This window comes from Anguilla anguilla, chromosome 3 (genome assembly GCF_013347855.1).
Source record: "Anguilla anguilla isolate fAngAng1 chromosome 3, fAngAng1.pri, whole genome shotgun sequence".
NCBI classification, from domain to species: Eukaryota; Metazoa; Chordata; class Actinopteri; order Anguilliformes; family Anguillidae; genus Anguilla; species Anguilla anguilla.
Window position 1 is genome coordinate 42,916,507 of NC_049203.1, and position 26,151 is coordinate 42,942,657.

Here is a 26,151-nt window from a genome sequence, read left to right on the forward strand (position 1 = left end):
CCAAATGGACGCAGTTTTTGTGACTTCTGATTATTGTAACCTTATTCCAGTTGTCTGAGACGGTTGTTAGTGTGTGGCAGTCTTGATTGTGGTTTTTCCTTTTTAATTCCAATAGCATTAATCAATGTATGGTGACAAAAAAAAAAAAAAAAAAACTGATTTCTGAAAGTTGAAGGCCATGTAGTTGGCTGTGTATAATCAGGAAGTGAGTGTGGCTTTCTGGCTTTGCACTTCCTGTTCAGCTGTATCTTCTCTTTCCCTCTCTGTGATCGTTTGGCGCTGCCTGCTTGCCTGTCCGTATGTGTGTGTGGCGTGCGTGCATGTGTATGTTTGGTTGGGGCGGGGGGAAGTGTAGGGTTTGCTTCCAGACGGGCAATGCTACATCAGCTACATGGAGTCAGTATGTACTCTCACGAAGAGCACCACACCCCCACCACCGCCTACTCCTGGGGCGAGAAAGGTAAGGGCGTTGCCGGGCGTGGCCTGGGGCTTTGTTTTGGTCGCCCTGTCCCCCTTCCCTGCCCGTTTGTCCGCTGGTGTCCCAGCCCTTGAGTTTGTTCTTGTCCAGTGCCGGCTGACTTCCTTCACCTGGCCGAAAACAAATAATAAATAGATATATACAGATATATTCTGTATATATTGCTAAAATAATATTGTCTGTACTACATGGGTATACGTGTTCAGTAGGTCTCTCAGGATGTTTGTTTCAATGTTCGATGGTTGTATGTATTATATACATTAGTTGGAAGTATATACACATTTTGGCAGTGTTAGTTTTTTTGTTATTGCCAACAACATTAGGGTAGGGGTGCTGAGTATTTAGCAGTATTTAGTGCAGGTATGCCAACATGCTTTACATTTCACTGCAAATAAAGACTAAAAAAATGTCTATGATTCCCCCCCCCCCCCCCCCCCCCCCACAATCCATGATCTTAATCACCAGTACGCCCACAAACTCAGTATCCCCCCACCCCAGCTGCAAAAACAAGAAACATCACTCCGGCCAGTTGGTTAAAATTGGCAACCTTGAAACGTTTATTTTCACTTCATTTGGATTAGCAATGTCTTTAAATTAGCACAGTTGCAGTATTCAGGATGTTGGTATGTTGTTAGCTTCGGATGCAAAGCTTCACTGCCAGTCCTACAGAAGCACTTCGGACAACCCTGCTGTTGAATGGCTATTTCCATTTACCATTTGGTTAGTTTAGCAGCTGACTCACTTGAACCAATCAAATCAAATTTGGTCTCCGCAGCAAAACACAATCATCGGTCCGCATCAGTGAGAATACGGTAGCTCCACCCATTTTGTAACTCATGGGGCCTAACTAACATCATTTTAGTTTCCCTTTCCCGGATCTGCAATGAGACATAATCAAGCAGTGCAAAAGTGTATGTCTTGGACTTGGAAGATTTAATTATGTGAGGAATGTAACGTCTAAACATTTAAAGGATGATTTGAGTAAAGGGCTGTGCGTTTCTTTAATATGTGGGTTTAGCTCATGGTTACTCGTGTGGGTTTCTGTGTCTGTGTGTCTATGCATGAAATTCAATGTTTAACTTACTTTTCTGTAAGTTTCCCCTGTCCTGATTTGGGAAAACTTAAGGGAGCAATGAAAGAAACTGAAATAAATGTGTCAAGGTTCCTTTCTTACACGTTGTTTTAAGTGTATTGATTTCTCTCCTGTCATGTGATCACCCTGGTCTGGACGCTTCTGTTTGTTTCAGTGGAAACTGGTGCCTTTGTTCCTGGTGTGTGTTGTGCAGCTCGGTAGTTGTAGAGCAGAGGTGGGCAACAAGGGGCATATCCATTTATGGTTTTCATGTCAACTTCTGGCCTCAATTACACAATTAGCCCAAACATTTACACCATCTGACATTTTAGATACATTTCTTGATCAGCGCATAAATGACTTCTTGTGTCCCTATATGAAATGTTTTACTGTTATCTAATCTACAAGTGAACCAATGTTGCATTCTGCAGCCAATTAGCTCATTTAACCAGAGCAATTGGTTGAAACTTACATACTGATTGGCCCTCCAGAACTGGACTTGCCCACTCCTGTTAGAGCTTAGTGAGATTAGAGCAGGGCTGCCAAACCCTGCTCCTGGATATCTACCGTCCTGTAGGTTTGCACTCCAACCCTAATAAAACACACCTCATTCAACAGCTAGAGATTTTGTGGAGCCGCTAATTAGTAGAACCACACATGCCAAATTAGGGTTGAAATGAAAACCTACAGGACAGTAGATCTCCAGGAACGGGATTGGGCAGCCCTGGATTAGAGACTAGAGCAGGGGTGTCCAGTCTTATCCGAAAAGGGAGGGTGTGGGTGCAGGTTTTTGTTTTAGCCCAGCACTAAGAAACCCGACTCTACAAATGAACTACTAATTAACTAATCATGGTCTTCAATCAAGACCTTGATAAATAGAATCAGGTGTCGTAATGCTGGGCATAAAACAAAAACGTGCGCCCGCACAGGACCTTTTCAGATACTATTGGACACCCCAGGACTGGAGCACGTGGGCAGGTTAATGATGTCTAACCGGGGTGTGTTTTGCTTCCTCTGCTCTTGGGTTTGTGGGGCCTTCGCCACTCCGTGCCGCTCACCGGCGCCCCCCGCAGAGAGCCGCGAGAACTCCTTCAGCCACTCGCGCAGCTCCAGCGTCTCCAGCATCGACCGCGAGACCAAGGAGGCCGTGACCACGCTGCACTTCATGGAGTCCTTCGCCTGCAAGACGGACGCCGCGCCCACCCCCTGCCTGTGGGTGGGCACCAGCCTGGGCGTGGTCCTCATCCTCGCCCTCTGCGTCCCCGCCGACGACGAGGACCGGCTGGACGAGCCGGTGACCGTGGCGCCGAGCGGTGAGCCCCGCCCGACACGCCCGTGACCGACAGTTTCGGTGGATCAACGAACGGACCGTGGATGGGTCTGCAGTGACGTTCAGAACGTTATCTTATGGCTGTTTCGTTTCTCCTCTCTATCTTCTGCCCTTCCTTCTCTGTGTCCTCTCCTGTCTCCTCCGCCCTCTCCCCTCTTCCCTTCTCTGCTCCATTTCTATCCTTTCTTCTGCTTTCTGCCCTTTTCCCTTTCTTCTCTCTCTCCCTTTATCTTCTCCTCTCTGCCATCTCTTACCCTCTTATTACTGTGCTCCTTTTCTTTTACTCTCCTCTGGTCCCTCTCTCCCCCCTCTTCCCTATCTCTCATTTCTTCTGTCTCCCTCTTTCCTCTCCATCTCTTTCTCCTCCCTGCCCTCTCTCTCTCTCTCTCTCTCTCTCTCTCTCCTCCGTCCTGTGGCGCCCAGGTTCAGTGCTGATGCTGAAGGGGTCGGTTTTGAGGTTCGGGTCGCTGGACTGCGGGGGCGCTCTGATCCCGAGCCCCTACGAGGCGTGGCGGGACCCCCACGCTCACGAGGACCACGACAGGCCCCGGAAGCGCAAGCTGGTGAACTTCTCGCCCGGCTCGTCCCAGGACGTGGCCAGGGAGGGCCACCTGGCGGTGGTGTGCTCGGAGCGGCAGGCCAAGGTCTTCCTCATGCCGGCGCAGACCTGCCTGTTCGCCCACAACATCACCGAGTCGTCCTTCGTCCTGCGGGCCGACGTGGTGTCCGTCTGCGGCAGCGTCGGCCTGGCCTGCTTCTGCGCCAACGGGCACATCATGATGCTCAGGTAGGGACTGAACCCTACTGTCAGTTACTGAACTCTACACTCCCTTACCAATGTCACTGATCATACCCACCCTTATCAATGATTACTGACCTCCACTGTCAGTTACTGAACTCTACACTCCCTTACCGATGTCACTGACCCCTACTGTCCACTACTGATCATACCCACCCTTATCAATGATTACTGACATCCACTGTCAGTTACTGACTTCTACGCAACCTTACCAATACTCACTGAACCCTACTGTCAGTTACTGAACTCTACACTCCCTTACCGATGTCACTGACCCCTACTGTCCATCACTGATCATACCCACCCTTATCAATGATTACTGACCTCCACTGTCAGTTACTGACTTCTACCCAACCTTACCAGCAATCACTGAACCCTACTGTCAGTTACTGAACTCTACACTCCCTTACCAATGTCACTGACCCCTACTGTCCACTACTGATCATACCCACCCTTATCAATGATTACTGACCTCCACTGTCAGTTACTGACTTCTACACAACCTTACCAATGTCACTGATCCCTACTGTCCACTACTGATCATACCCACCCTTATCAATGATTACTGACCTCCACTGTCAGTTACTGACTTCTACACAACCTTACCAGCAATCACTGAACCCTACTGTCAGTTACTGACTTCTACACACCCTTACCAATACTCACTGAACCCGACTGTCAGTTACTGACCTCTACACAACCTTACCAATACTCACTGAACCCGACCGTCAGTTACTGACCTCTGCACACACTTACCAGCAATCACAGAACCCGACTGTCAGTTACTGACCCCTACACACCCTCACCAGCAATAACAGAACCCGATCGTCAGTTACTGACCTCTACACACCCTTACCAGCAATCACTGCACCTGTCATCAGTTACTGACCTCTACACACCCTTACCAGCAATCACTGCACCTGTCATCAGTTACTGACCTCTACACACCCTTACCAGCAATCACTGCACCTGTCATCAGTTACTGACCTCTACACACCCTTACCAGCAATCACTGCACCTATCATCAGTTACTGACCCTATCCACCCATATCAACGACTACTGACCTCTACCATCAGTTACTGACTCCTACCCACCCTTATCAACGACTACTGACCTCTACCACCAGTTACTGACCCCTGCCCACCCTCACCAAAGATCACTGACCCCTACCTACCAATCCCTATTGACCCATGCTGCCCTGCCTTGCCCGCTTCTGAGCCAACAGCCACATTATGATTCTCGGGTGCCCAATGAGGGCTCGTATTCAGTATATAGGTTTCACCCTATCCTTATCTATTATTATTATTATTATTATTATTATTAATAATCTACTGGTGAAACTGATCTTAGATCAGCACACTTATTCTTAAAGGCTATATGAATGTAAGCTCTTATTTCCAAAACTCTAACAGGTCACCATACTGTCATCCTCAGTAGTAGGCACTTTCAAAAGTAAGTGTGTAATGAGTCACAAAGGGAAAAAACTTCCCCTCATTGTTTACCACGTCATTGTTAGAAGAATTAAACTGGGATATTTTTTATTTCATACATTCTCCCTCGAAGTGTTATAATGAATACACAGGCTCCATTTTTCATTAGTGACATATTTTCATCAATTACGTAACCAGGGGTGTCACACCACAATCCTGTAGGCCTGCAGTGTCTGTTGATGTAGACTGTTCCAAGCACTTAGGTGCTTAAATTAAGCCACTGATTTTATAAAGAGTCCACACACCTTATTTTCATGGCCCTTATTGGTTGCTGATGGAAAGGAAATGACAAAAGCGCTGCAGCCCTCCAGGACCTTATTTGACACCCTTGATGTGAAGAGATGTGGACAGGGTTTCTGCAGACAGCTGTGTGCGATCTCCCATTGGCTGGTTTCTTGATGTCGCTGCAGCCTGCCCAGCCTGCGCCCCCTGCTGGACGTCAACTACCTTCCGCTGACGGACATGCGCATCGCCCGGACCTTCTGCTTCACCGACGGGGGCCAGGCCCTCTACCTGAGCTCCCCCACTGAGATCCAGCGCATCACGTACAGCCAGGAGATGTGTGACAGCCTGCAGGTGTGTGTGCGTGTGTGTGCCTGCGCGCGTGTGTATGCGTGTGTGTGTGTGTGTGCGTGCGTACGTGCCAGAGTGTGTGTGTGTATGTGTGCATGAATGTGTGTTTGTGTGTTTCAGAGAGACAGAGAGAATGTGTTTTTCAAAACATTTTTGGCACCATTGAGTTTGTTTTCGGGGCATATAATACAGCATGCAGGTATTTATTTTCCCCTCATAAATCCTAATTAATACCCCTGGAACTTGTTAATGTGCAAGCAACTGTCTGTATTTTTTTATTTGTTTGCTGTTCTCCCCGTGATCCCAGCTATTCAGCATGTTTTAGGGAAATATTGCTGCCTGGATCATCATCATATCAGCCAATAACTTTGGAAACACAGACTCCAAAACACAGCAGTGAGGCTAACAGCGAGTGAATTGAGAACTTGGTTTGTAATCACTCGTCTCAGGGTGCTGCCCCACAGTGTTTTGTGTTACCCTGGTGCCGAAATCAATTGCTGGATGAAAGGATAATGTGCAATTAGCATTGTGAGCTTATGCAAATCACCCGTGGTAAGGGTGCTGTACATCACACTCGTGCTGTTAATTTTAGGCAATAATCCTAAATTCATGGCTTTCCTATGCTGTCAGAGCTATGCTGAGCTAAGTCACCAAAAGTCCCTCTCTTTGCCATAATTGTCTATAAGAAAGACAAGTAAACTAATGCCTATGCCTATCAGTAAAGCAGCATTCACCTGGGTGTGCACGCACACACACACACACACACACACACTAGAGTCCCCAGCCCTGATCCCGGAGAGCCACACACTTGGATTGCTTTTGTTTTCGCCTTAAAATCAACAACTAATTTAGACCCAAAAAGCTGAGTTAACTGTGTAATTAATCACTTTAATCAATAATTAAGTGCTGAGTAGCAATAAAAACAAGTAGATCGTGTGGTTCTCCAGGACCAGGATTGAGAAACCCTGATACTGGTAATTAACAAAAAATCACAAAGCAACGTAGCAATTAATCAAACAACATCCCAGGATGCATATACAAACTATCTCCTCTAATTATAACAAACTGGGATGTATGAGGAAACTTTAATGACTTTTAAAGGCATACTATGCAGGATTTATTTTTAGCCTTGCTGTGGTCTTGTGTTTACAATCAACGAAGTCTCCTCCTCTGTCTGCAACCCAGCCCCCTTACTCTACTTCGGCTATTGAGGAAAAGCAATTCCAAGGTTGTCTCTGGTTTTTGAACGAGCCCTGTCAGCTTGTCCGCTTCACTGTACTTCATCTCCGCCATTGCAGTAGCTAGCAATAAAACGCTCTGCTGAAACCTGATCCCACCCCATAGGCCACACCCTCCCCTCCCCACATTTAAAAGAGTGTCACATCCAGAAACATCCCAAACACAGTTTAGACAAAGAAGTACAGGCAGAGGAGCACGGATTTGCCAAATGTGCGCAAACACAGAGATTGTCAGCGCATCATAGATATGACTGAACACGGTTATTTTATAATATTATAATTAATATAGGCATGATTGTTTTTCTGAAGCTTCAGTGAACAAAAACGGCTGAACACGCTGATGTTTCATGAACTTCACTGTCTAAATTTAAAACTGGAATGGAATTCAAAGTGTAAGGCGTTATCAGCAGTAGACAGAATCATATGCTTAAGATTGTGATTTCCATGCATTCATTCATTTCAAATGCACATCAAAACAAGACAGCAGCCACACATCAGTTGACTGAAAAATTTTGGGTGCATCCTTAGCTTGGAGCAATCAGTTTAATCACAAACAATTGACTGATTGGTTGGTTGATTGAATGGTTGTTTTAGATTGATTAGCGGTCCAGATGTACAGATGAGCAGATGGATTAAAGGGATGTATAGATGGATGTGAATGGATGCATGGACAGATTGATTTATCGGTTAGATGATTAATTGATTTTTTTTATTTGATTGGTCAATGGCAGGATATGCTGGGGGAGCTGTTCACTCCGGTGGAGACCCCCGAGGCCCAGAACAGAGGCTTCTTGAAGGGCTTCTTCGGGGGAAACACACAAACCTTCGACAGGGAGGAGCTGTGTAAGTCACATGAGTGGGAATTAATCGCTGCCATCACCACTAATGATAAGGAGCAGGGCTGCACAACTCAATTTCGGGAGGTCTGCAGTGTGGCCTGCCTTTTGTTCAAATTATTCTGTTTTAATTGTATAAACACCTGTATACGGCAGTGCTGGTTCACTCCTACGTTTGACAAATGTAGATTATTTTTCCTAAGCGCAATCTGCAACTGTAGCGCACCTTATCAAAAATGGCAGATGAAATAATTGATTGGGCTGATAAAATAATAAGCAGCAAGTTTGCCTGAAATCCTAAAACAGATTGACCATCATTGTGCACCCCTGATTGTCCATCCATTATGGTGGTGCTCAGCCTTGAGAGACATGGGGTCTGGAGAGACATGGGGTCTGCTGGTTTTTAATGTCTGCAGCTTAAACAGCACAACCCGGTGAGAACCCAGGTGAGATGTGTTAACTGTGTAATCAGCTGCTGCTTCCAAGTAACACGAAAAACCATTATAACATGAAAAACATTTTATAATATAAACAACTATCAAAAATAAACAATAAAGATATAATGAATGAAGAATAAAGAAATAAGTACATGAACGGGAAAGAAATGAGAGAATCAAATAAGGGACCCCACAAGAAGGTGCCCTAATCCACCCCCCCCCCCCCCCACCCCCAACGTAGAATGCCCGGCACGTGGGAGAGTTTCATTCCCTGTGTGGCAAATGAATATAAATCCTCAGGAAATGCATTTTCCAGAGGCAAAAATAAAACCAAATTCATTCCCTCCTCTTGCTGTTTCTCTCCTGCCCTCTCTCTCTTGCTCTTGTTCTCTCTCTCTCCTTTCTCCTCTTGCTGTTCCTCTATTGCTCTCTCTCTCTCCTCTCTCCTCTTGCTCTCTCTCTCCCTCCCCCTCTCTCTCTCCTCTCTCCTCTTGCTGTTTCTCTCTCTCTCTCATTCCACCCATCTCTCTCTCTCTCTCTCTCTCTCTCGTTCCACCCATCTCTCTGTCTCTGTCGTTCCACCCCTCTCTCTCTCTCTCTCGTTCCACCCATCTTTCTCTCTCTCTCTCTCTCGTTCCACCCATCTTTCTCTCTCTCTCTCGCTCGTTCCACCCATCTCTCTCTCTCTCTCTCGTTCCACCAATCTCTCTCTCTCTCGTTCCACCCCTCTCTCTCTCTCTCTCGTTCCACTCCTCTCTCTCTCTCTCGTTCCACCCATCTCTCTTTCTCTCTCTCTCTCTCTCTCTCAGTCGGAGAGGCCGCAGCAGGGAAGGGGTCGCGCAGCCTGGCCCAGCACATCCCGGGTCAGGGCGGGGTGGAGGGAATGAAGGCGGCGGCCGGGGGGGTGGTGAGCGACCTGGCCAGGGCCCGCGTCGCTCTGGACGAGCGAGGCCAGAGGCTGGGCGAGCTGGAGGAACGCACGGCGCTGATGATGTCCAGCGCGGACATGTTCTCCAAACACGCCCATGAGGTACGGTACAGCAGGGGAACGGTGAATCCTGCCTGCCTTTTATCTGACACCAAATGGCCTTACAGTATGTGACTGATCCGATCACGTCATTAGTAGCTGAGCCGTGGAACAGTACGTTTTTAGCACCAAATAATATGCAAATGTAACCTTAAGATGTGATGTGAAAAAAGAGAAACAAAAATAATAAATAACAAAAAAGAAAGAAATGTGCTGTACAGTATATTCTGTATTTCTGTAGCCTGTCTATACAGTATTTGTCCAGATCATCTTTGATTTCCATCATGAAGAATGCTGTTGTATGTACAGTTTTGGTGATGAAATTGTGAATAGAGCCATATTATATTGTATTAGAAGTACTGATATTAGGACGTTTAGTTCATGCCTGTCTTTACTTCCCACAGCTGATGCTGAAATGCAAGGATAAGAAGTGGTATCAGTTCTAAAATCCTGGAGGAAGAATAATTTCTCTTCCCTGAGGGAAATGGACGAATGAAACGGGGAGAGACATGGCACTAGCACTGGCTTTGTGTTTCTGTTCTTCCTGGCAACCGCTGGAGAGGACAATTCCCATTGGTTGTCGGAGCTGAACAGCATGGTGGATGGATTCTGTAGACTATGGAGGGACGGTACCTGACCAAATGGGGGGTGGGGGTGGGGGGGTTTGTAAAGTGAGGTTCCTCGGTATTACCCCCTCTCTCTATTACCCCCTGGATCGTGGTTCATTTCCGTTTTAGGATCCTCTCACCCGTCACGTCTCAGTGGCTACTGTAACAAAGGATGAAAATAAGCCAAATTGCATGAAACAAGAAAGGTGAATAATCAAACAAAAAAACTGCCATACTAGAAGCAGCATGTTACGACATTTGAAAGAAAAAAAGTTTATTTATTAATTTAAGTCAATTTAGAAACTAACTTAAAAAAAAAAACTTTCTATTTTTTGAGATCGTTTAAAAAGTACAAAAAAAAAAAAAAAAGTAAAAAGAAACAAAAAAGAAATATACCCCAAATTGCTACAAGGCCAAAATATTCTGGGCTTTTATGATTTTTTTTTTCTCTTCCTTTTACAGACAAGTGATATTTTAGAATAAAGCTATTTGCTTTTTAAACAATGCTACTCTAAACACTAAATCTTCTTTGCAAGAAAAAAACAAGATCCGTCATGTGCCAGCCTAACTCTGATACACGTTCACTCAAGCAAATCTATTTTTCAGGTGCGGTCACTGGTTATTCATTGGTGCGCAGTCTAGTTTGCAGTTCAGTTTAACCAGATATTTAGCTTTTTATTGGCTGCGACTACTTTTGGATTCAGTATTACTCCTTAGACATCCCAAATTATACGTATATACTGTACATGGAATGAAAGCTGTTTCGAGTGTATGTGTCTGGTTATGGAACCGAGGTTGGAAGACATGAATAAATTCCTGTTTTGTTTGTTTAGGTCCATATGCATATCCGTATTTCATGTGCCATAACCTGGATGGGTGAACTCTGATTGTAAAGTAGTAAAGCTCATGTGCTTGACCTAATACATTTTCTATGGAATAGATAGGTGGCCTTTAATGGATGTTTGTCACAGTTCTGTTTAGCTTGTTTTGGTTTTGCTTATACATACATACACGCGCACACACATACACGCACATCTATATTTGCACATTTTGTCATTGCTACAGTATTTTGATTCCCCGGACGCAATTCAAATATGAGCTATAGGCTCTGCCAAAGCAATCAAAGCAATCAAACGTAAATGACAGATCTATACGTCTATATTGCTATACGTCAGACTGTCACTGTGAGAGAGCCATGCATTTCCATTTCATAAAGACGTCCTCGTTAGACTCTTTTATAGTTTATGGTGTTATCAACATTTATTTCTATATAAAGTATATTTAATTAAAAACTAAAAAAACCTTGGTCAGTTGCTGGTCACCTTAGGGAAGAGATGACAGAGACTGAACTGATCCACTATCAAGGTATAGTCATGAAACATCTTGTGGTTTTTGGATATTTTTAACATACATGTAAATAGAAATCCTGTAGTAAACTGACTGGTCTTACAGAGTGCAATGGCAATCATGTGTGTCTCTCTTTCATACTGATGCATCTTCAATCAACATTTTCTGCACCTTACTCCAAATGCATTTTATCCTTCAGGTTATATTTGTTTTACATGCTTTTGCCTTAGATACTTTAGTAGTAGTCTGCAATAACAATCCCTGCCCCATAGTTCTTGGTGACAACCTTTCTGTGAGTATTTGTCCTAAAAATGTGCTATGTTGTTATGTAATGTATATGTTGAGTATCTCAGTGGTAGTGCATAACAACAACATGTTGAAGCGCTGATCAGAGGCATTTTGGATTAAATAATACAGCGGATCACTGTGTACGAATGGTGTAAGCACAGATATTAAACTGAGTGAAATTGGTTTTAAAAACTACTCAGATTCCAGCAATGAATCCATCTTCCTCTGGTTTTCATGCTGAAAAGACATCCATGGCTTTTACATATACCTGTCTGAATTCCTTCATTAGCACCAGCACAAGGTCTTCAAAAATGCCAATAATGCCATTCACTAAATGATGCCAAGTTGAAACTGATCCATTTCCTACCTAGAGCCCAGTGTGTGCTCTCCACAGTGTCCAGGTCTGGTCATGGATAGTTGGTAACTGTGTGGACATTGTGTGTACAACAAAATGGGGTTGCAGGGAATTCTTGTTGTGTGCCCAATTCAAAGAGATTTGTGTTCAGCCCGTCAGTGTGACTGTCCTTAATGGCTATAAATTACAATAATATTGACTGGGTGTTTTGTTTGTACACTTTCAATTTTCATATTAATATGTACATCCCGGGGAACAAATACAGTTCTGAGAATTGTCTGTGGCTATTGTACCTGTTTATGGGTGGTACTGTAACTGATGTTTCAGTTCTGTGGGAGTCCCTGAAATACTGTATTTCACTCTGTAGTTTTGTTATTGAATCATTGTCTCGTTTTTCTTTTTTTCTTTATTATTTTTTAATCAAAAGTGGCCGCAAAGTTTGTCTCCTTTAACTGAATCCTGCCACTTTGTTTTCTTCTTAATATCCTAGTAGTGTAGTAGAAGTTACAGAAAAAAACAGAATATGTTGATGCAAAATAAACATTGATTGATGTTCACACTAGATTCTGTGTGTATGTTTTGTGTACAGATGCTGTGATAACCTCAAGTAGACCTAGTGATATTCAATCAAGTTTTAATCAAAAGAATTGGCTTCTGACAACAACCACTTGGGAGGGGAGAACATTCCTGTCTGAACTCGACCGGAATTGACAAGAAAGGTCTTGCAAAATGGTCAGGAAGTCTGCTTGAAATTAAAGCAGTCAAGAGTGTGTACAGAAATGGTAACCCTCTTCCTGAAAATGTACCATCCTGTAGATTTTCATTTCAACCCCAATTTGGCATACCTGACGACTAATTATCAGCTCAATGCAGATCTTTAGCTGTTAATTGAGATGTGCTTTATTGGGGTTGGAGTGAAGACCTAGAGGACGTTAGATATACAGGACTAGGGTTGATAACCAGTGGTGTACAGGGTGTGCATAATAATTGGCAGCATTCAGGTTTTTTTTTTTCTTAAGGGGCTAAAAGAGCGTGAAAAAACTGACCCAATTTCACAACCGAAAAACCTTACCCTTCATTCTTTCTGTGGAAAAGAGAAGAACAGACCGAAACTTCTTTCTATTTCCCCTCCCAAATACAGGCGTGTTATTTACGAATATTCGTTGAAGTTCTCGCCAGGAGGTAGGGCAGTTACTAGGTTGTCAGCCGGCTATCTAGTTTTAAATATGTAAATGTCTCGTTATGCAATTTTTTTTTTTTTGTCATAGCGTAATTACCTATATGTCGTTTGAGTTAACACGAGATAGGGGGAATCCCATACTGCCTTGCAGTTGCATTTTTCTTTTCTTTTTTTTCTGTCTAAAAAAAGTGTCAAGAGGGAGTTCCGTGGGAGTTTCCGTTGTTTCATGATCCGTTAGCTGTCACTATGGATTATAATTTTAATGACTGGCTGCATATAGCGCTAAATTAAAGTTTTCTGTTTAATTGTTCGTGAATCTGTATTAGTATGGATAGTATAGGGTATGGTACCTATCGGCAATTACCAGGCATCAATTAACCACAGACACAGAAAGCTAAGAAGAAGAAAAAACGCAAAACAAGTCTGATTTCTGGAAGAGTAAACGGACCTATCTGAAAACTGTTACAAGGTAGTCTACGAAATATTATTAATCGATCACTGCACGCACTGGTAATCATTGTAGCGCAACACAAGGCAATGCTGAAAAATGACGGCACCTTCTTACAATAAATCTTCGCACAATCAAGTCGCAAATTGTAGATAACTGCTGTAAAAAAATAATGATTAAAAAATAAATAAAAATAACAATCTAGTTAACTCATTAATGTACGGTGTAACTGATGATGTTCAATAATGTGAACGTAATTTGTCTGATTCACTATCATTCGCACATTTCACAAATTAAGAGACTGTAGTACAGATGTTATTGATAACATACTAATTCTGTTCGTGTTTTTCCTATTGATTTAAAATTGGTCGACAATGCAGCTTGAAACAAGAGTATTGCTGTTCATGTGTTGATACTTCTGTGTGGTCTTTTTCGTCATCGCTTTCTTACTTATATCATTCGATCAATTTTTAGAAGAGAAGATGAAACTCCTGTTTTTCGTCATCTTTCTCTCCGGCTCCCAAGGTAATATTGGATTGGATGAATTATTGGATTCATCTCCATGTCCAGTGTATTTATAATGCAGTTGTTCCATGACAAAACGAAAGTATGTACTAATCATATAATGGAACTTAAAGAGCAATGCATTGGATAATATTTTTTTAATATATGGAGGCTCTCCAAAAAACATATTCTAATACATGAAAAACACGTGTCATCCACGCTTACTAGATTCAGTTTCTTATCAGATGTATCCCATTGAGACCAAAGAGGCAGTACTTGGTCCATTTTGCTATAATTCAATCGTTTCTCAGTAAAATTGGAAAAAATCATTTGCATTTCAGAAAACAGAGCCATGTTTCATAAATAAATAATTGTTATATCTGAATATGCGAGTCTCAATGCTCATGATATCATCAGAACATCTCCCTGATGAAGAATCAAGAATGTCAATATATTGGATCTTCATATTTTATATTGCATTGTTATGGTGATATTATCTTCTCATGTTCTCCCTATAACACTGAAGTAACAGGAGGTGGAGATACTGACATCATCACTTCTTTTGCAGATACAGAGAAAATATTTGATTTTAACAAATGAAATACGAGACACAAAATAGGGCAGAACTGGGCATGCCTCCATACAAAGATAACTGTGGTGCCTCCAGCTCCTAAACTCGCTTGTATCTTGTTGCCTCTGTTTGTGTTGCTTTGATTTGCACAGGTCTGGCTGGCCTTCATGCCTCTGGCCTTGTGAAAGCCGAACAGGCTGGTGCGCACGAGGGCCAAGTGGGAGCTTTGACGTACGTACTATGTGTGTGCAGTGTCTTTAGCAACATCCTGTATGCTTGTGAAAAGTCATCACGATAATGCATGAAATCAGTTTAAGATTAAGCAGCGATGTATGCCATCAGTATATTGCGTTATGTGGTAATGCGTGCAGACGGTGTAGTGGATTATGTAATTAGGCCTGAGATCCCAGGCCACATATGCACAGTGCCCTGCATATGATTTCATCCCATAAACTTCTTCCGAAAACCCCACTTGTTTTACCTAGTATCTCATGCTGTCTCATGATTTGTCCCTTTTTAAGTAATGGCAGCAGCATCCTTGGGCAGGCCTGGTCTAACCTGACAGTGAACAGAGGAAACTGCTACACAGAGGATAACCTGTTCAGTGTACAGGGCAGCGTGGGGGAGTCTCTCGTCCTGAAATGCCACCGGCAATCTCGTGCTTCCCTTAATTCCAGCATCACCTGGAAGAAGGTATCATATGAAGCAGATGTGCAAAAATCTGCTTTAATGTTAAGAATGGAAAGCTTTACAACCAGTGAAGACTAAAAAAAAAGACTAATTGTTGTTGAGAGTGGATACACTCCCCCTCCAAGGTATGGAAAACAAAATGGTTTCCCTAGGATCACATGCTGGTCAGAAGCCTTGGTCATTCTATTGCAAATGAGCCTGTGAAACTAAAACTGAAACTAAAACTACTCTGAGATTGAAGAAAATAAAGATCAAGTAATTTCTCATAATGACAAATTTCATCATACCTTTTCATGATACTGCAGATGCACTATAGTTTCTGTAGGAAACCTCCTGATTTGGAAATTGTAACATTATGTGTGTGTGTGTATGAGTCTGTGGTACCTATGCATTTCTTTACCTATATATTTCTTTAAAGGCAAAAACTGCACGTGACATTTTCTCAGGAAGTCAGAAAATTAATCGAATTTCAATTTGTGTCTTGAATTGCCTGAATTGAAGTTAAAGAGACCTCAACACTGGTATATTGTAAGTGAAAGGAGTGAAGGTTTCCAATGTCTCTGGCTCAACGAGACCCAGCCTTGCACTGATTTGAATTGTTTTCCTCTTCTAGAACTGCTCATCGGAACTGCGCTCCGGAGAAAGCCTTATCTTTCAAAGTCTTACGACAAGTGACGCTGGATATTACACCTGCACATGGTCCTTCAGCAATGGAACACAGGTGTACACCATGTCTAGAACCCAGGAGCTGAAGGTGAATGGTAAGATTTCTCTCCAGCAGTTTCTCTTTAAAAAACGACATGTTAAAAAAAAAAAAAATCTAGCAACTGTTAATATGAGATATCAAAAGATAAGAAATGCATCACGAATAAGAAGTTGAATTGTTTTTATTTCAATTGGATGTCATCTTAAAGCACCACCCATAATTTATTATTTGTGCTCATTTACCCTTGTGTTTAACTGTGGCACAGCATCCTCTCACCCCCTGCAGTATTGATGATGATTAAGGCTGGGTGTTTACCACGGAAATCATTGGTTGAAATCACAGAGGTGTCAAGGCAGAGTTGTTGTAAATCACAGAAAAATGGACAAAAAAAAAAAGTTAATTTATTGAATTCATTAGTAGATCTCAGCAGTGAGAAATTATTGAAATAACATGCGCAACTACAGCAACAGTAACAAGTGTTTAAAGTTTTTAAAAAAAAATCAACAGACCCCACAGTGTCTGGAAACTCCTTGGTCTGGGGCTGTTTTTCATGATTTGGGTTAGCCCCTAAGTTCCAGTGAAGGCAAGTCTTAATGCTACAGCATACAATCACATTCTAGATGATTTTGTGCTTCCCCAGGGGGAAGGCCCTTTCCTGTTTCAGCATAACAGTGCCTCCGAGCACACAGCAAGGTCCATATAGAAATGGTTTTGTTGAGAACGGTGTGGAAGAACTTCACTGACCTGCACAGAGCCCTGACCTCAACCCCATCCAACAGCTTTTGGGATCAGTTGGGAAGCTCAATCAGTGCTCAACCTCACTATTGCTCTAATGGCTGAATGGAAGCAAATCCCTGCAGAAATTCTCCAACATGTAATATAAATCCTTCCCAGAAGAGTGGAGGTTGTTATAGCAGCAGGGTGGACCAACTCCATATTAATTCCCATAATTTTGGATGAGATGTTGGATGTCCAGTTTCCACATGCTTTTGGCCATATAGTGTATATAGCCTGGTTGATTTAATTGCTTAATTTGGAAAGAAAGGGCATGCTTTTTTGCCTTTTAATCTAATAGAACATTGTTAGAAATAAAGCATTCTCAAATTACAGTACTAAAATAAAACATGGTTTTGATACAGTGTTGTACATAGCAAGAATTGAGTCCTTGATGGAGCATCTGTTGTCATTGACTGTACTGACTGTGTCACTGTAACAGTAATGGGAAAATGAGCCTTGGACATCAACACTGTTCACAGGGGCCATCAAGCGTCTGATTGCAACAACTGACAAGGATGGAAATCTTGATTCCAGCTCACTCTAGAATCGGTATACATGGTCACGCATTGTTTCTCCCAGCATTTAAAATGCTTCGGCCTATACAAATCACACTGTAGGCTGCATTAAGGTTCATAGTTACCATCCAAAACTGCCGAAAAATCCAGAAAGCACTGAAACTGTAAAAAAATTATGGAAATGCCAAAAAATAACAGAATTTGTGACACCTGTGATTCCCGTGACAAACACCCAGTCTTAAGGGTGATTCAGAGTAATCATTTCTCAGAACTGTTTTTCCCTGTCAGAGAGGATTCTGAAAAAAAATTTAAGGGACCAAAATGAATCTTTCGCTTTATGCTTTGTTCTGACAGAGGGTCGTGTTGTGCTTGATCCTAAGATTATTCAGCCGCTGGACAATGCCGAAATAAAGGTGGATGTGGGTAAGGGAAGGCTCTCTGCCTTTTTGGTGTGTATAGCACTATGCACATCAGGTTGTCATAGTGATTTATTGTGGGAATTTTCTACAGCAAAACGAAAAGCAAAAAAAAGAAAAAGGAAATCATTTGAGTTAAAGAGGGGAAAATTCAAGATGAACTGGAAAACAAACTTGCTGCAATTTTTATCATAACATGGGTAATGTGTGTATGGGCATTTGCAAACTGCCTAGTCATTTTGTCATAGTTTTCAATCTGTGAAAACTCTGATACTTTATAAATGCCACAATCTGTGAAAACTGTGACATTTATCAACATTGACATGATGCAATACATCCCTGGAATTTAAAAAAGAAACAAAAAAACATTGGACTTTTTATGGAATGGCTAACTCCGGTCTTAAATAAATAATTGAAATGTGTGTGTCTCTTTAAAGGGAAAGCAGCTGTGGTCTCATGTGTAGTGGTGCTTCATTCTGAGCCAGAATTTGAATTGATTTTCTGGATGAAGGAGACAAAGTGGGTATCAAAGGAACCCAGCGAGCCTGTCTTTTACAACGAAACCATGTAAGCTCCGTCTGACATCACAGACCTGCCTGCTCCCAGCTCCCACATCATCCAAGTGCCCCATTTCTGTTTCTGCAATGTTTCTGCCACTCCGCAAAATGAGAAGAGTCAAAGTCAAAGATTAGATCATGACAACTTTACCCAATCACCACGATGCTCAGGGAGCTCAGATGGTTAGAAAGAGTCCCATGTGGTTAGTAAACAAACGTATGTTTAAAAATACTGAAAGCTACATTTTGATTATTTCCCAAGCTAAGATGGTCTACTGTTGGTCCATGGCAGTGCCACCACCACCCTAAATACCTCTCATGCAATGTCTCATTGGTGTTAACGTCATATTCCCATTAAAACATGGCAGCTAATTGTGCTCATTTATGACACACTACTTGCGATAACGCCAACCTTTAGCCATGAGTACCTTTGCTTCAGCTGACCCAATAGACCAGTTTAGAAGGACGAGACGTGCATGGCTGAGGGACCAGGAACGTGCTCCTGAATCCGTGTCAATGCCCAGGCGCAGCTGTGAAAGAGCAATGAGCGCTGCAAAGCGCTAACTGATCTGGGATCTACATGGCTGTGGAAAGGCAGCTTGTGCGTTCTTCACTGAACCATCCTTTTGTATCATCCATAGAGAGCCGCAGAGGGACGGGAAATACCACATGATCGCATCACTGGTGTTCAGACGCGTGACCCCAGAACACCTCAACACTAAGTACACTTGCAAATTAGACTCACCAATTCCTTCCTCAATTAATGTGTCCATCACCCTGACAACGAGAGGTGAGAGTTCATTCATATGTGCCTGTGTGTATAAAAGCATGCATCTGTTGGTTTGGTATTGTTCCATGGATTGGCGTGTGTTTGTCTGTGTGTGTGTGTGTGTACATGTATGTGTGTGTGTGTGTGTGTGTGTGTATGCGTGCGTGCGTCTGTCTGTGTGAGTGTATTATTGTTCTATAAATAGGCTACAGATTGGTGAGAAGCCGCAGTGAAAAGTTTGGCTATTTTTCATTTGTATTTGATTGTCTGTTTCCTAGGTGATGCTCCATCACCTTTCCTGTGGTCGGGGATTGTGGCAGTGTTTGCTGTCGTTGCATCAGTGGTTACGGTCATCTATGTGAAGCTCAAAATAGACATTGTGCTGTTTCTCCGACAACTCAGGGGTGCTTCCTTCTCTGTTAAAGGTGAGGCAAGGTTTACAGGTTGTGGCCATTAAGGACAGCCACACCCCTGTTTGAGTAGGAGCGGTTCTTAAAGAAAGTCACTCCCTGGTAAGAGGAGAGGGAGGGCTTTAAGGACAGCCAATCCCCTGTTTGAGTAGGGGCGGTTCTTAAAGAAAGTCACTCCCCGGTAAGAGGAGAGGGCGGGCCTTAAGGACAGCCACACCCCTGTTTGAGTAGTGGCGGTTCTTAAAGAAAGTCACTCCCCGGTAAGAGGAGAGGGCGGGCCTTAAGGACAGCCAATCCCCTGTCCACAAAGGAGTGTCACTTAGAGACAGTAGCCCCTTTCACACATGCAACATGGAACACTGCCGTATTTACTCTCCTGGCAATCTAGTGGCTTTTCTGATTCACACAACTAAGGACTATCCAGTATGTTACCAGGATGATAGCATGTACACAGCATAATGGTGTCAGTCAGCTGTTTTGTTGTCTGAACCAGCCCGGCGGGGTATAATGTTGTTACTTATCAGAGAATCAAGCTAACCTTTCATAAGTAGCTTACTAATCCAGAAAAAGTTAAATATAATATATTTTATACGGCTATATTTTAATGTGCACGTGCACCTACAGCAATATATGCTATCACCATTACACATCCACAGCATATAAATAACTATGTGGTGGTGATAGCATGTACTGCATAGCATGTTAATAAGGTGGAATGACATTTATTTGGTGTATGTGCTCTGTTTATGTATTTGCAGTAGTAAGAAACAACATGCTGTAGCTTGATGGATGTCTTAGCGAAATAAGCCGAGTTTTTGTGTGCCTGTTTCAACAATATTTTGGTTTTGTTCAAACAAACGACAAACAAACATTATTGGAGAAATTGTCGAAGGGACTTCCTGCTTTAGCAGGCTCTATCTCATTCCAGGACTTATAAATGCTGAAGTTCCAGAGCGTTGCTGGGTAAGGCTCGATGAGTAGAAAGTGCTTGTAACACCCCCAAGATGAGAAAAACTCTGTTAACTTGCTGAAGTCAAGGCAGAGAGGATACAATTTGCTATGAACTCAAGCATTTTTAGTTTTAATAATTTACATTAAGTACAGCAAATGCTTTGCACCAGCAGTGAACCAACAGGGTTTCAACAGAATATTATTTAGTAACACAGTTACGTGCTGAGAAATTGCAGAACATTAAAAAAACAATAAAAAATAAAAACTCAGCCAGATTTTTCTCATATTTCAGATGGAAAGCAGTATGATGCCTACATAATGTATTATAAGGCAGCCAGCGAGGAGGCCCTGACAGAGGAGGAGCAGAGGCTGATCCCCCGCATACTGGAGACTGAGTTTGGCTACCGGCTGTGCCTGTACGAGCGAGACATCCTCCCAGGCAGAGGTGAGGCCCGGCTTCTTACTCCTGCTGGTTTCAGTGCTACAAACGGTACAGCAAACAACACAAAACTCTCCCCCGTGGGTCACACATCAACTCCACCAAAATGAAAACTCTCTCACTCTTGGATAACATTGGTCACAGTTTGTGGCTAACTAAAAGTTACTTTAAAAAAAAACTTTTTCCAGCTGTTTTATTGTTCCCATTTTTGCTCTCAATTTTGGACTTGTTGCATTAACTGTCAGTCTGTCCCATTTCTGATATTCCATCATCCTCCTCCAAAGCTCATGTAGCCATGAGATACTTATTTGTGCTCTAAAATCCATGAGTTTAGCTGTGTACATAGCATGCTGGAATATATTGCAACTGAACTGGCTCAGGCAAATGGCAAATGGTACAGACCAGAGGAGGCACTGTTGAGCAAGGAAGTAGGTTATTCCTTTGTGAATGATACCCTCCCTCTGGGAGATGGATATCTGACTTCAGTGTGGAAGGTGCTCATCATTTTTATAGCCTTAATAAGTAATGCTGAGTGCACATTGGGAATGTGACTTTGGTTTATTACCCATATTTTCATTGTTAGCAGTTAAGTTTTATTTTTATTTTTTAACAACATGTGAATGGTTTCACATATTTAAACAAAATGTTATATTAGACAAAGGAAACACAAAACACATTTTAAAATAATTTCATTTATTTAGTGAAAAAGGTTATCAAACACCCACATCACCATATGTAATTGCTTATTTGAGACGAGCTTAACCGTGGTGTAGTGTGTAGATTTTTTTTTTATAACGGTGTTTGTTTTGTGTGTAGGTTGCTTTATGTGCATGCAGATTGTTGTGTGTGTGTGTGTGTGTGTGCGTTCACATTTAGTTGGTAGTATATCTCACTCTGTATGAGCATGTGTGTATAGACTGGTTCATACGTCTCTCTCTGTATACTGCTGTTGCAGCGGTACCGGAAGCGGTGCTGGAGCACATTGGGCAGAGTCGGAGGCTGGTGCTGCTCCCAGGCACCCTGGAGGCGGAGCACGAGAGCTGGGTGAAGGGCACGGCTTGGGGCGGGGCCGGAGACGAGCAGGGTCTGCTGAGCGGGCTCCACGCGGCGCTAGTGGATCGGCAGACCCGGCTGATCCTGGTGGAGAGAGCCCCGCGCGGCAAGCAGGACTCCCTGCCCGAGCCGCTCCAGCTGCTGGTCCGCTCTGGAGGCGCCGTAGCTTGGAGGGGTGACCGCTCCGCGCCCCTCTCTTCCCCCTTCTGGAAGAAACTGCGCTACCATATGCCTGCCCAGAAGAGCCCCAAGCACAGAGCAGAAAGCATGACTATGCTGTGAAGGAAAGGAGAGGGGGAACAGAGAACTGTGTGGAATTCCTGAAATGTGAAAGAAGAGAGAACGCCAGCTCTGTGAAGTACTTATTTTTATCTGCTTTGGTTCCTCTCAGATGGTGCTCTGATTTTTAGGAGCACCAAGGGTGCATAGGACACCTATTGTTTTTGCTAGGATTCTTCTTCTTCCGCCTCTTCGCACCATTTTGAATTTTTTCAAAAACCTGATTCTCACCAAATTCAGCATGTGTTATCTGCAGCCCATTGCTGTGTTAAATTGTTATACTTGTTATGTTATGTTTTATACATAAAACGATGGCCACAGGACTGTAATTTACATTTAGGAAAAATGGCTGACCACTCACAAAATATTTGTATGGCCACAAATTCACGTTGATTGCAACGATACTTCAGGGGATGATAGATAGCAATATTATGGTCGACCGTGCACAGGCTCACTGTGTCATAGTGAAATATGGCCTGTAGGGGAGCGCTTGTTGCAAAATACTAATTTTGAATAGGCTCTATACATGCACAAAATTTCTTCCTCCTCATCCTGAAAAAAATTTGCTCAGAGAACTCTTAAATTCTGCCCTATTGGATTTTCTGCCATTTTGAATTTTTTGAAAAACACGAATCTACAATGTTAGTCCAATTCTCACCAAATTTGGCATGCATGATCTACAGCATGTCCCTGTGTTAAAATGCAGAATACATTTTGATATTTCCAAAGATGGCCACAGGACAACAATTTACATTTAAGCAAAATGGCTGCCCACTTCCAAATTATGCGTATGGCCCCAATTTTAGGTTGATTGCTATGGTACTTCAGGGGATCTTAGATTGTTTGTTAGATTACAAAAGAACACCAGCACCAATGTCGACAGTAGTATTGTGAATGATAGAATTGATAGAGTGTGTGTTGTTAATAACGTGTTACGTCCCCAGCCTCTGCTTGCCTGGGTAGTGCAGGTGGAGGTAATACCTAATTGCTTAATTGCTTGATTGCCTCCACCTGCCTGTGGCCCAGTATAAGCCCTGCAGTATGAGGCAGGGGAGATCTTCTTTGGGGCTTCTTTTGTGTGGTTTGCGTTTTGGTGGTTTGGGTAGAGATCTTCTATTGTGTGAACTTTGTGTGTTTTTGTTTGTGCCTTAGTTTGTAATTTAGATTAATAAATGTCTGGCTTTATTTTTAGATCAGTTTCTGTCTGTCTAAATTGTTAGATCAAACTGCCCTGATGTGAACCTGCACATTTTATGAGAAAAAAACATGCATTATACTAGTGTGTATTTCTGCATTCCGGTGTATTTGCGTGTTTGTATGTGTGTGTGCTCACTAGTGAATTACATGATTGTGCGCAGGTAAAAGTCAGATACCCTTGCTGAATGTTGCACAGGATTAGCACACAGAAAAGTGTTTACACAAATGAGGTTGGGGTGGGTGGAGCTGATGAGTAAACAGAGGTTATTTTTTCACACCTGTCACAGTGTCTGTGGCGAAAATTGCACTGATAGCAGGAAATTCTGCTGAACACCTTTGTGTATAACCGTTCTTTCTCCACCATACCACAGGCTCGATGGTGTCTTTGTCATCCTCACACCCCCGCCCCCACCGCCCAGAAGTAACTCTACTGCTCTCGCATCAAGAAGCCTGCTTTTGCACCAGAGGTCAAGGATAACCTCTTATAGGTGCAAGCGAGCAAGAGGGTGAATGTGTTAACTAAGTGTCATGAGCCTGTCTAGAGAAGAGCACTGTGTGTGATTTGTTTTTAAGGTGAGAGACGAAGTTGTTCAAAAACCTCTCATCTCTTTATCAACTGCAAATTTGTGAATTTCATTACGCTGTAATAACATCGTACTGAGGGGGATGAATTAGCACTGCTTGTGTATATAAAATCTGTACAGATATTGTCCATGGTATAGCTATGTGGTATAGCAGAAACTCAACTCTCTTCTCTGCAGCTGACTGTGATTTGTCTGTGACTTATTTGATTCACAGGTTCCATTCAGAGATTTTCACATATACTAGATTAAAACAATGAAAACATACAGTAGATATAATTAATGACAGGAACAATTAACCAGAACATTTCTCAGCCACGGGAGAATGAACCAAGCCTTTAAATGTAGCTGTGGTCATAAGTTCACCCATTTTAACCATTTTTGCGACGTATTCCAAGTCCAGGGTGCATCGTAATTAAAAGCAGTCTTTCCAATTTCAGAAAATGGATGAGATATTAAAAAACCAACAACGCTGAGTTTGAGTGCCAATTGTAATTCTCTGTTTTTTTTAAGTGTTCTTATTGTCTGCCAGGAGGATATAGTGCCCACTCCCCTTCATGCAGAAAATGTCAGTGAATAACTTTCCGTCTATTTTTGAGAGGGAACCTTGTGAGGAGGATGATAAAAGATGGTAAAAGAAAGTCAGGACAGTGATATTAAAGAAGTCAGTTATTGTTTCCATATTTCAGCCCTACATGGAAACAAAAAATAAAAAATATAAAGAATGCGTAGGTGGTGATCTGAGTGTAGAGAAGCCACCTGCTACTGTGTGCATTAGTCTAATTTGTTTCATGTGGTGGTTGTAGTAGCAATAGGTTTTTGATATAATCTATCTTGGGTCACTGTAGATAGACCTCATATTTATAGTTTCATTTCGACTCCAATGAAATCCTATACATACTATAACTGTAGTCCAGAGACAACAAAACAACAAAATGGTGTCACTGTCCAGATACTTGTAGACTGCACTGTGTACACACACACACGCACACACACACACACACAGTGAGCGTCATAATGTTTGGAACAAAGACATATATTTGTTCTTGATTTGGCTCTGTACTCCACAATTTTAGATTTGTAATCACATGTTTAACCACAAGACAATTCACATGTGGTTAAAGTGCACATTCTCTGATTTTATTTAAGGGTATTTTGTACTCTTTGGTTTCACAGTGTAGAAAATACAGCACTTTTTACGCATAGATATACAGTGCATGCAGTCTGTGTGTATTTGGACTGTGTATTTTTGTTGTTTTGCCTCTATAATCTTGCTAGAGTGGGTAGGCAATTTAGCCAGCTAAAGATTATCAAATTTAAATACATTTTTTTCATTATTTTGGTAGATCATATAGTCAAACTGTCATTATAAGAGAAAACTGATAATGATGACAAGATCACACCAGGCCACCTGGTAGAAGCAGAGACCCTTGTAGTCTTCAAAAACATGTGACAGTGCTGGATTCTCGCTAGACAGCAGACCTGGGTCAAATACGTATTGGTTTTGGATTAAAATACTTTTCTATGCTTTATTGATCTTGTCTGGTGAATTGGAACCAATGAAATACTCAAAAAAAGTGCAAACCTGCCTTCTGGTCATATTTGGCAGGCTTAATTACACCAGGCAAGATCAGTAGAGTACAGAAAAGTATTTGAATCTGAAACAAATACATATTTGACCCAGGTCTGCTAGACAGCAGGCAAAATGACAAGCTTACATAGGCTGAATGACCTGGTCTATTACCTGGAAACTATTTTTAATTTAAATTTAAATTTTTTATTTAAATCCAAGAGCATGTTTATAAATCAGACCCCTGAATTGGTGAAATTTGTTATTTAACAATCTTCATACTAGGCTACATCCTTTTTACCTAACTGAGGACCCAAAATAACAGGATGTAGCCCAGTTTAAAACAGCTACCACTGACAACAATAAGAAAAGTATGGACACAAAGTGTTTGCTGAAACCTGCTTGTCTTTGAGAATAGTTCAACCTGTGCTTGAGTTTTTGGTCACCAACACATCCATTCCCAGCCACTGTTAGCTTATTTCCTGCCAAAAAGCCAACAATTTCCAATAATATAACAATTGCTGCAACTACTGGAACATTCATAATCCATGTGACATGGTTAACCAGTCAAAGAAGAACCACCATTGACATGGCACATGTACAGATGGGTGACAAATTAAAGGAGAAACCTGAATAAATGAGTGGAGAAACATAACAAA

The 26,151-nt window shown here is 42.3% G+C and overlaps 2 protein-coding genes across 9 annotated transcripts in view; both read left to right on the top strand.

Annotated features, from left to right (window-relative positions):
- The window catches only part of LOC118223253 (syntaxin-binding protein 5-like), a 177,751-nt gene extending 165,310 nt beyond the window's left edge, over positions 1–12,441 (top strand). For 5 of the 8 annotated variants that reach the window (XM_035409524.1, XM_035409525.1, XM_035409522.1 and 2 more), the window contains 7 exons: positions 356–460; positions 2,624–2,863; positions 3,304–3,667; positions 5,581–5,746; positions 7,713–7,824; positions 9,064–9,284; positions 9,686–12,441. In XM_035409524.1, coding sequence (XP_035265415.1) covers positions 356–460; positions 2,624–2,863; positions 3,304–3,667; positions 5,581–5,746; positions 7,713–7,824; positions 9,064–9,284; positions 9,686–9,727 — 1,250 coding nt within the window. In that variant the 3' untranslated portion in view covers positions 9,728–12,441. The remainder of the gene's footprint in view (positions 1–355; positions 461–2,623; positions 2,864–3,303; positions 3,668–5,580; positions 5,747–7,712; positions 7,825–9,063; positions 9,285–9,685) is intronic. The other 3 variants (XM_035409527.1, XM_035409529.1, XM_035409528.1) reach the window with 1 other exon arrangement.
- Positions 12,442–12,966: 525 nt separating this feature from the next.
- LOC118224351 (interleukin-18 receptor 1-like) lies at positions 12,967–24,392 on the top strand. Its single transcript, XM_035411807.1, has 11 exons — positions 12,967–13,528; positions 13,982–14,032; positions 14,735–14,813; positions 15,104–15,275; positions 15,886–16,033; positions 17,625–17,693; positions 18,124–18,253; positions 18,885–19,033; positions 19,291–19,437; positions 20,666–20,818; positions 21,768–24,392. The coding sequence occupies exons 2-11, from the start codon at positions 13,990–13,992 to the stop codon at positions 22,145–22,147; spliced, it is 1,470 nt and encodes a 489-aa protein (XP_035267698.1). The 5' UTR covers positions 12,967–13,528; positions 13,982–13,989; the 3' UTR covers positions 22,148–24,392.
- Positions 24,393–26,151: the final 1,759 nt, after the last annotated feature.

Coding starts and splice junctions, on each gene's coding strand:
- LOC118224351 (XM_035411807.1), top strand. CDS start 13,990: ATGAAACTCCTGTTTTTCGTCATCTTTCTCTCCGGCTCCCAAG. Junction 16,034..17,624: donor CCAGGAGCTGAAGGTGAATG/GTAAGATTTCTC, acceptor TTGTTCTGACAG/AGGGTCGTGTTGTGCTTGAT. Junction 19,034..19,290: donor CATCACCCTGACAACGAGAG/GTGAGAGTTCAT, acceptor TCTGTTTCCTAG/GTGATGCTCCATCACCTTTC.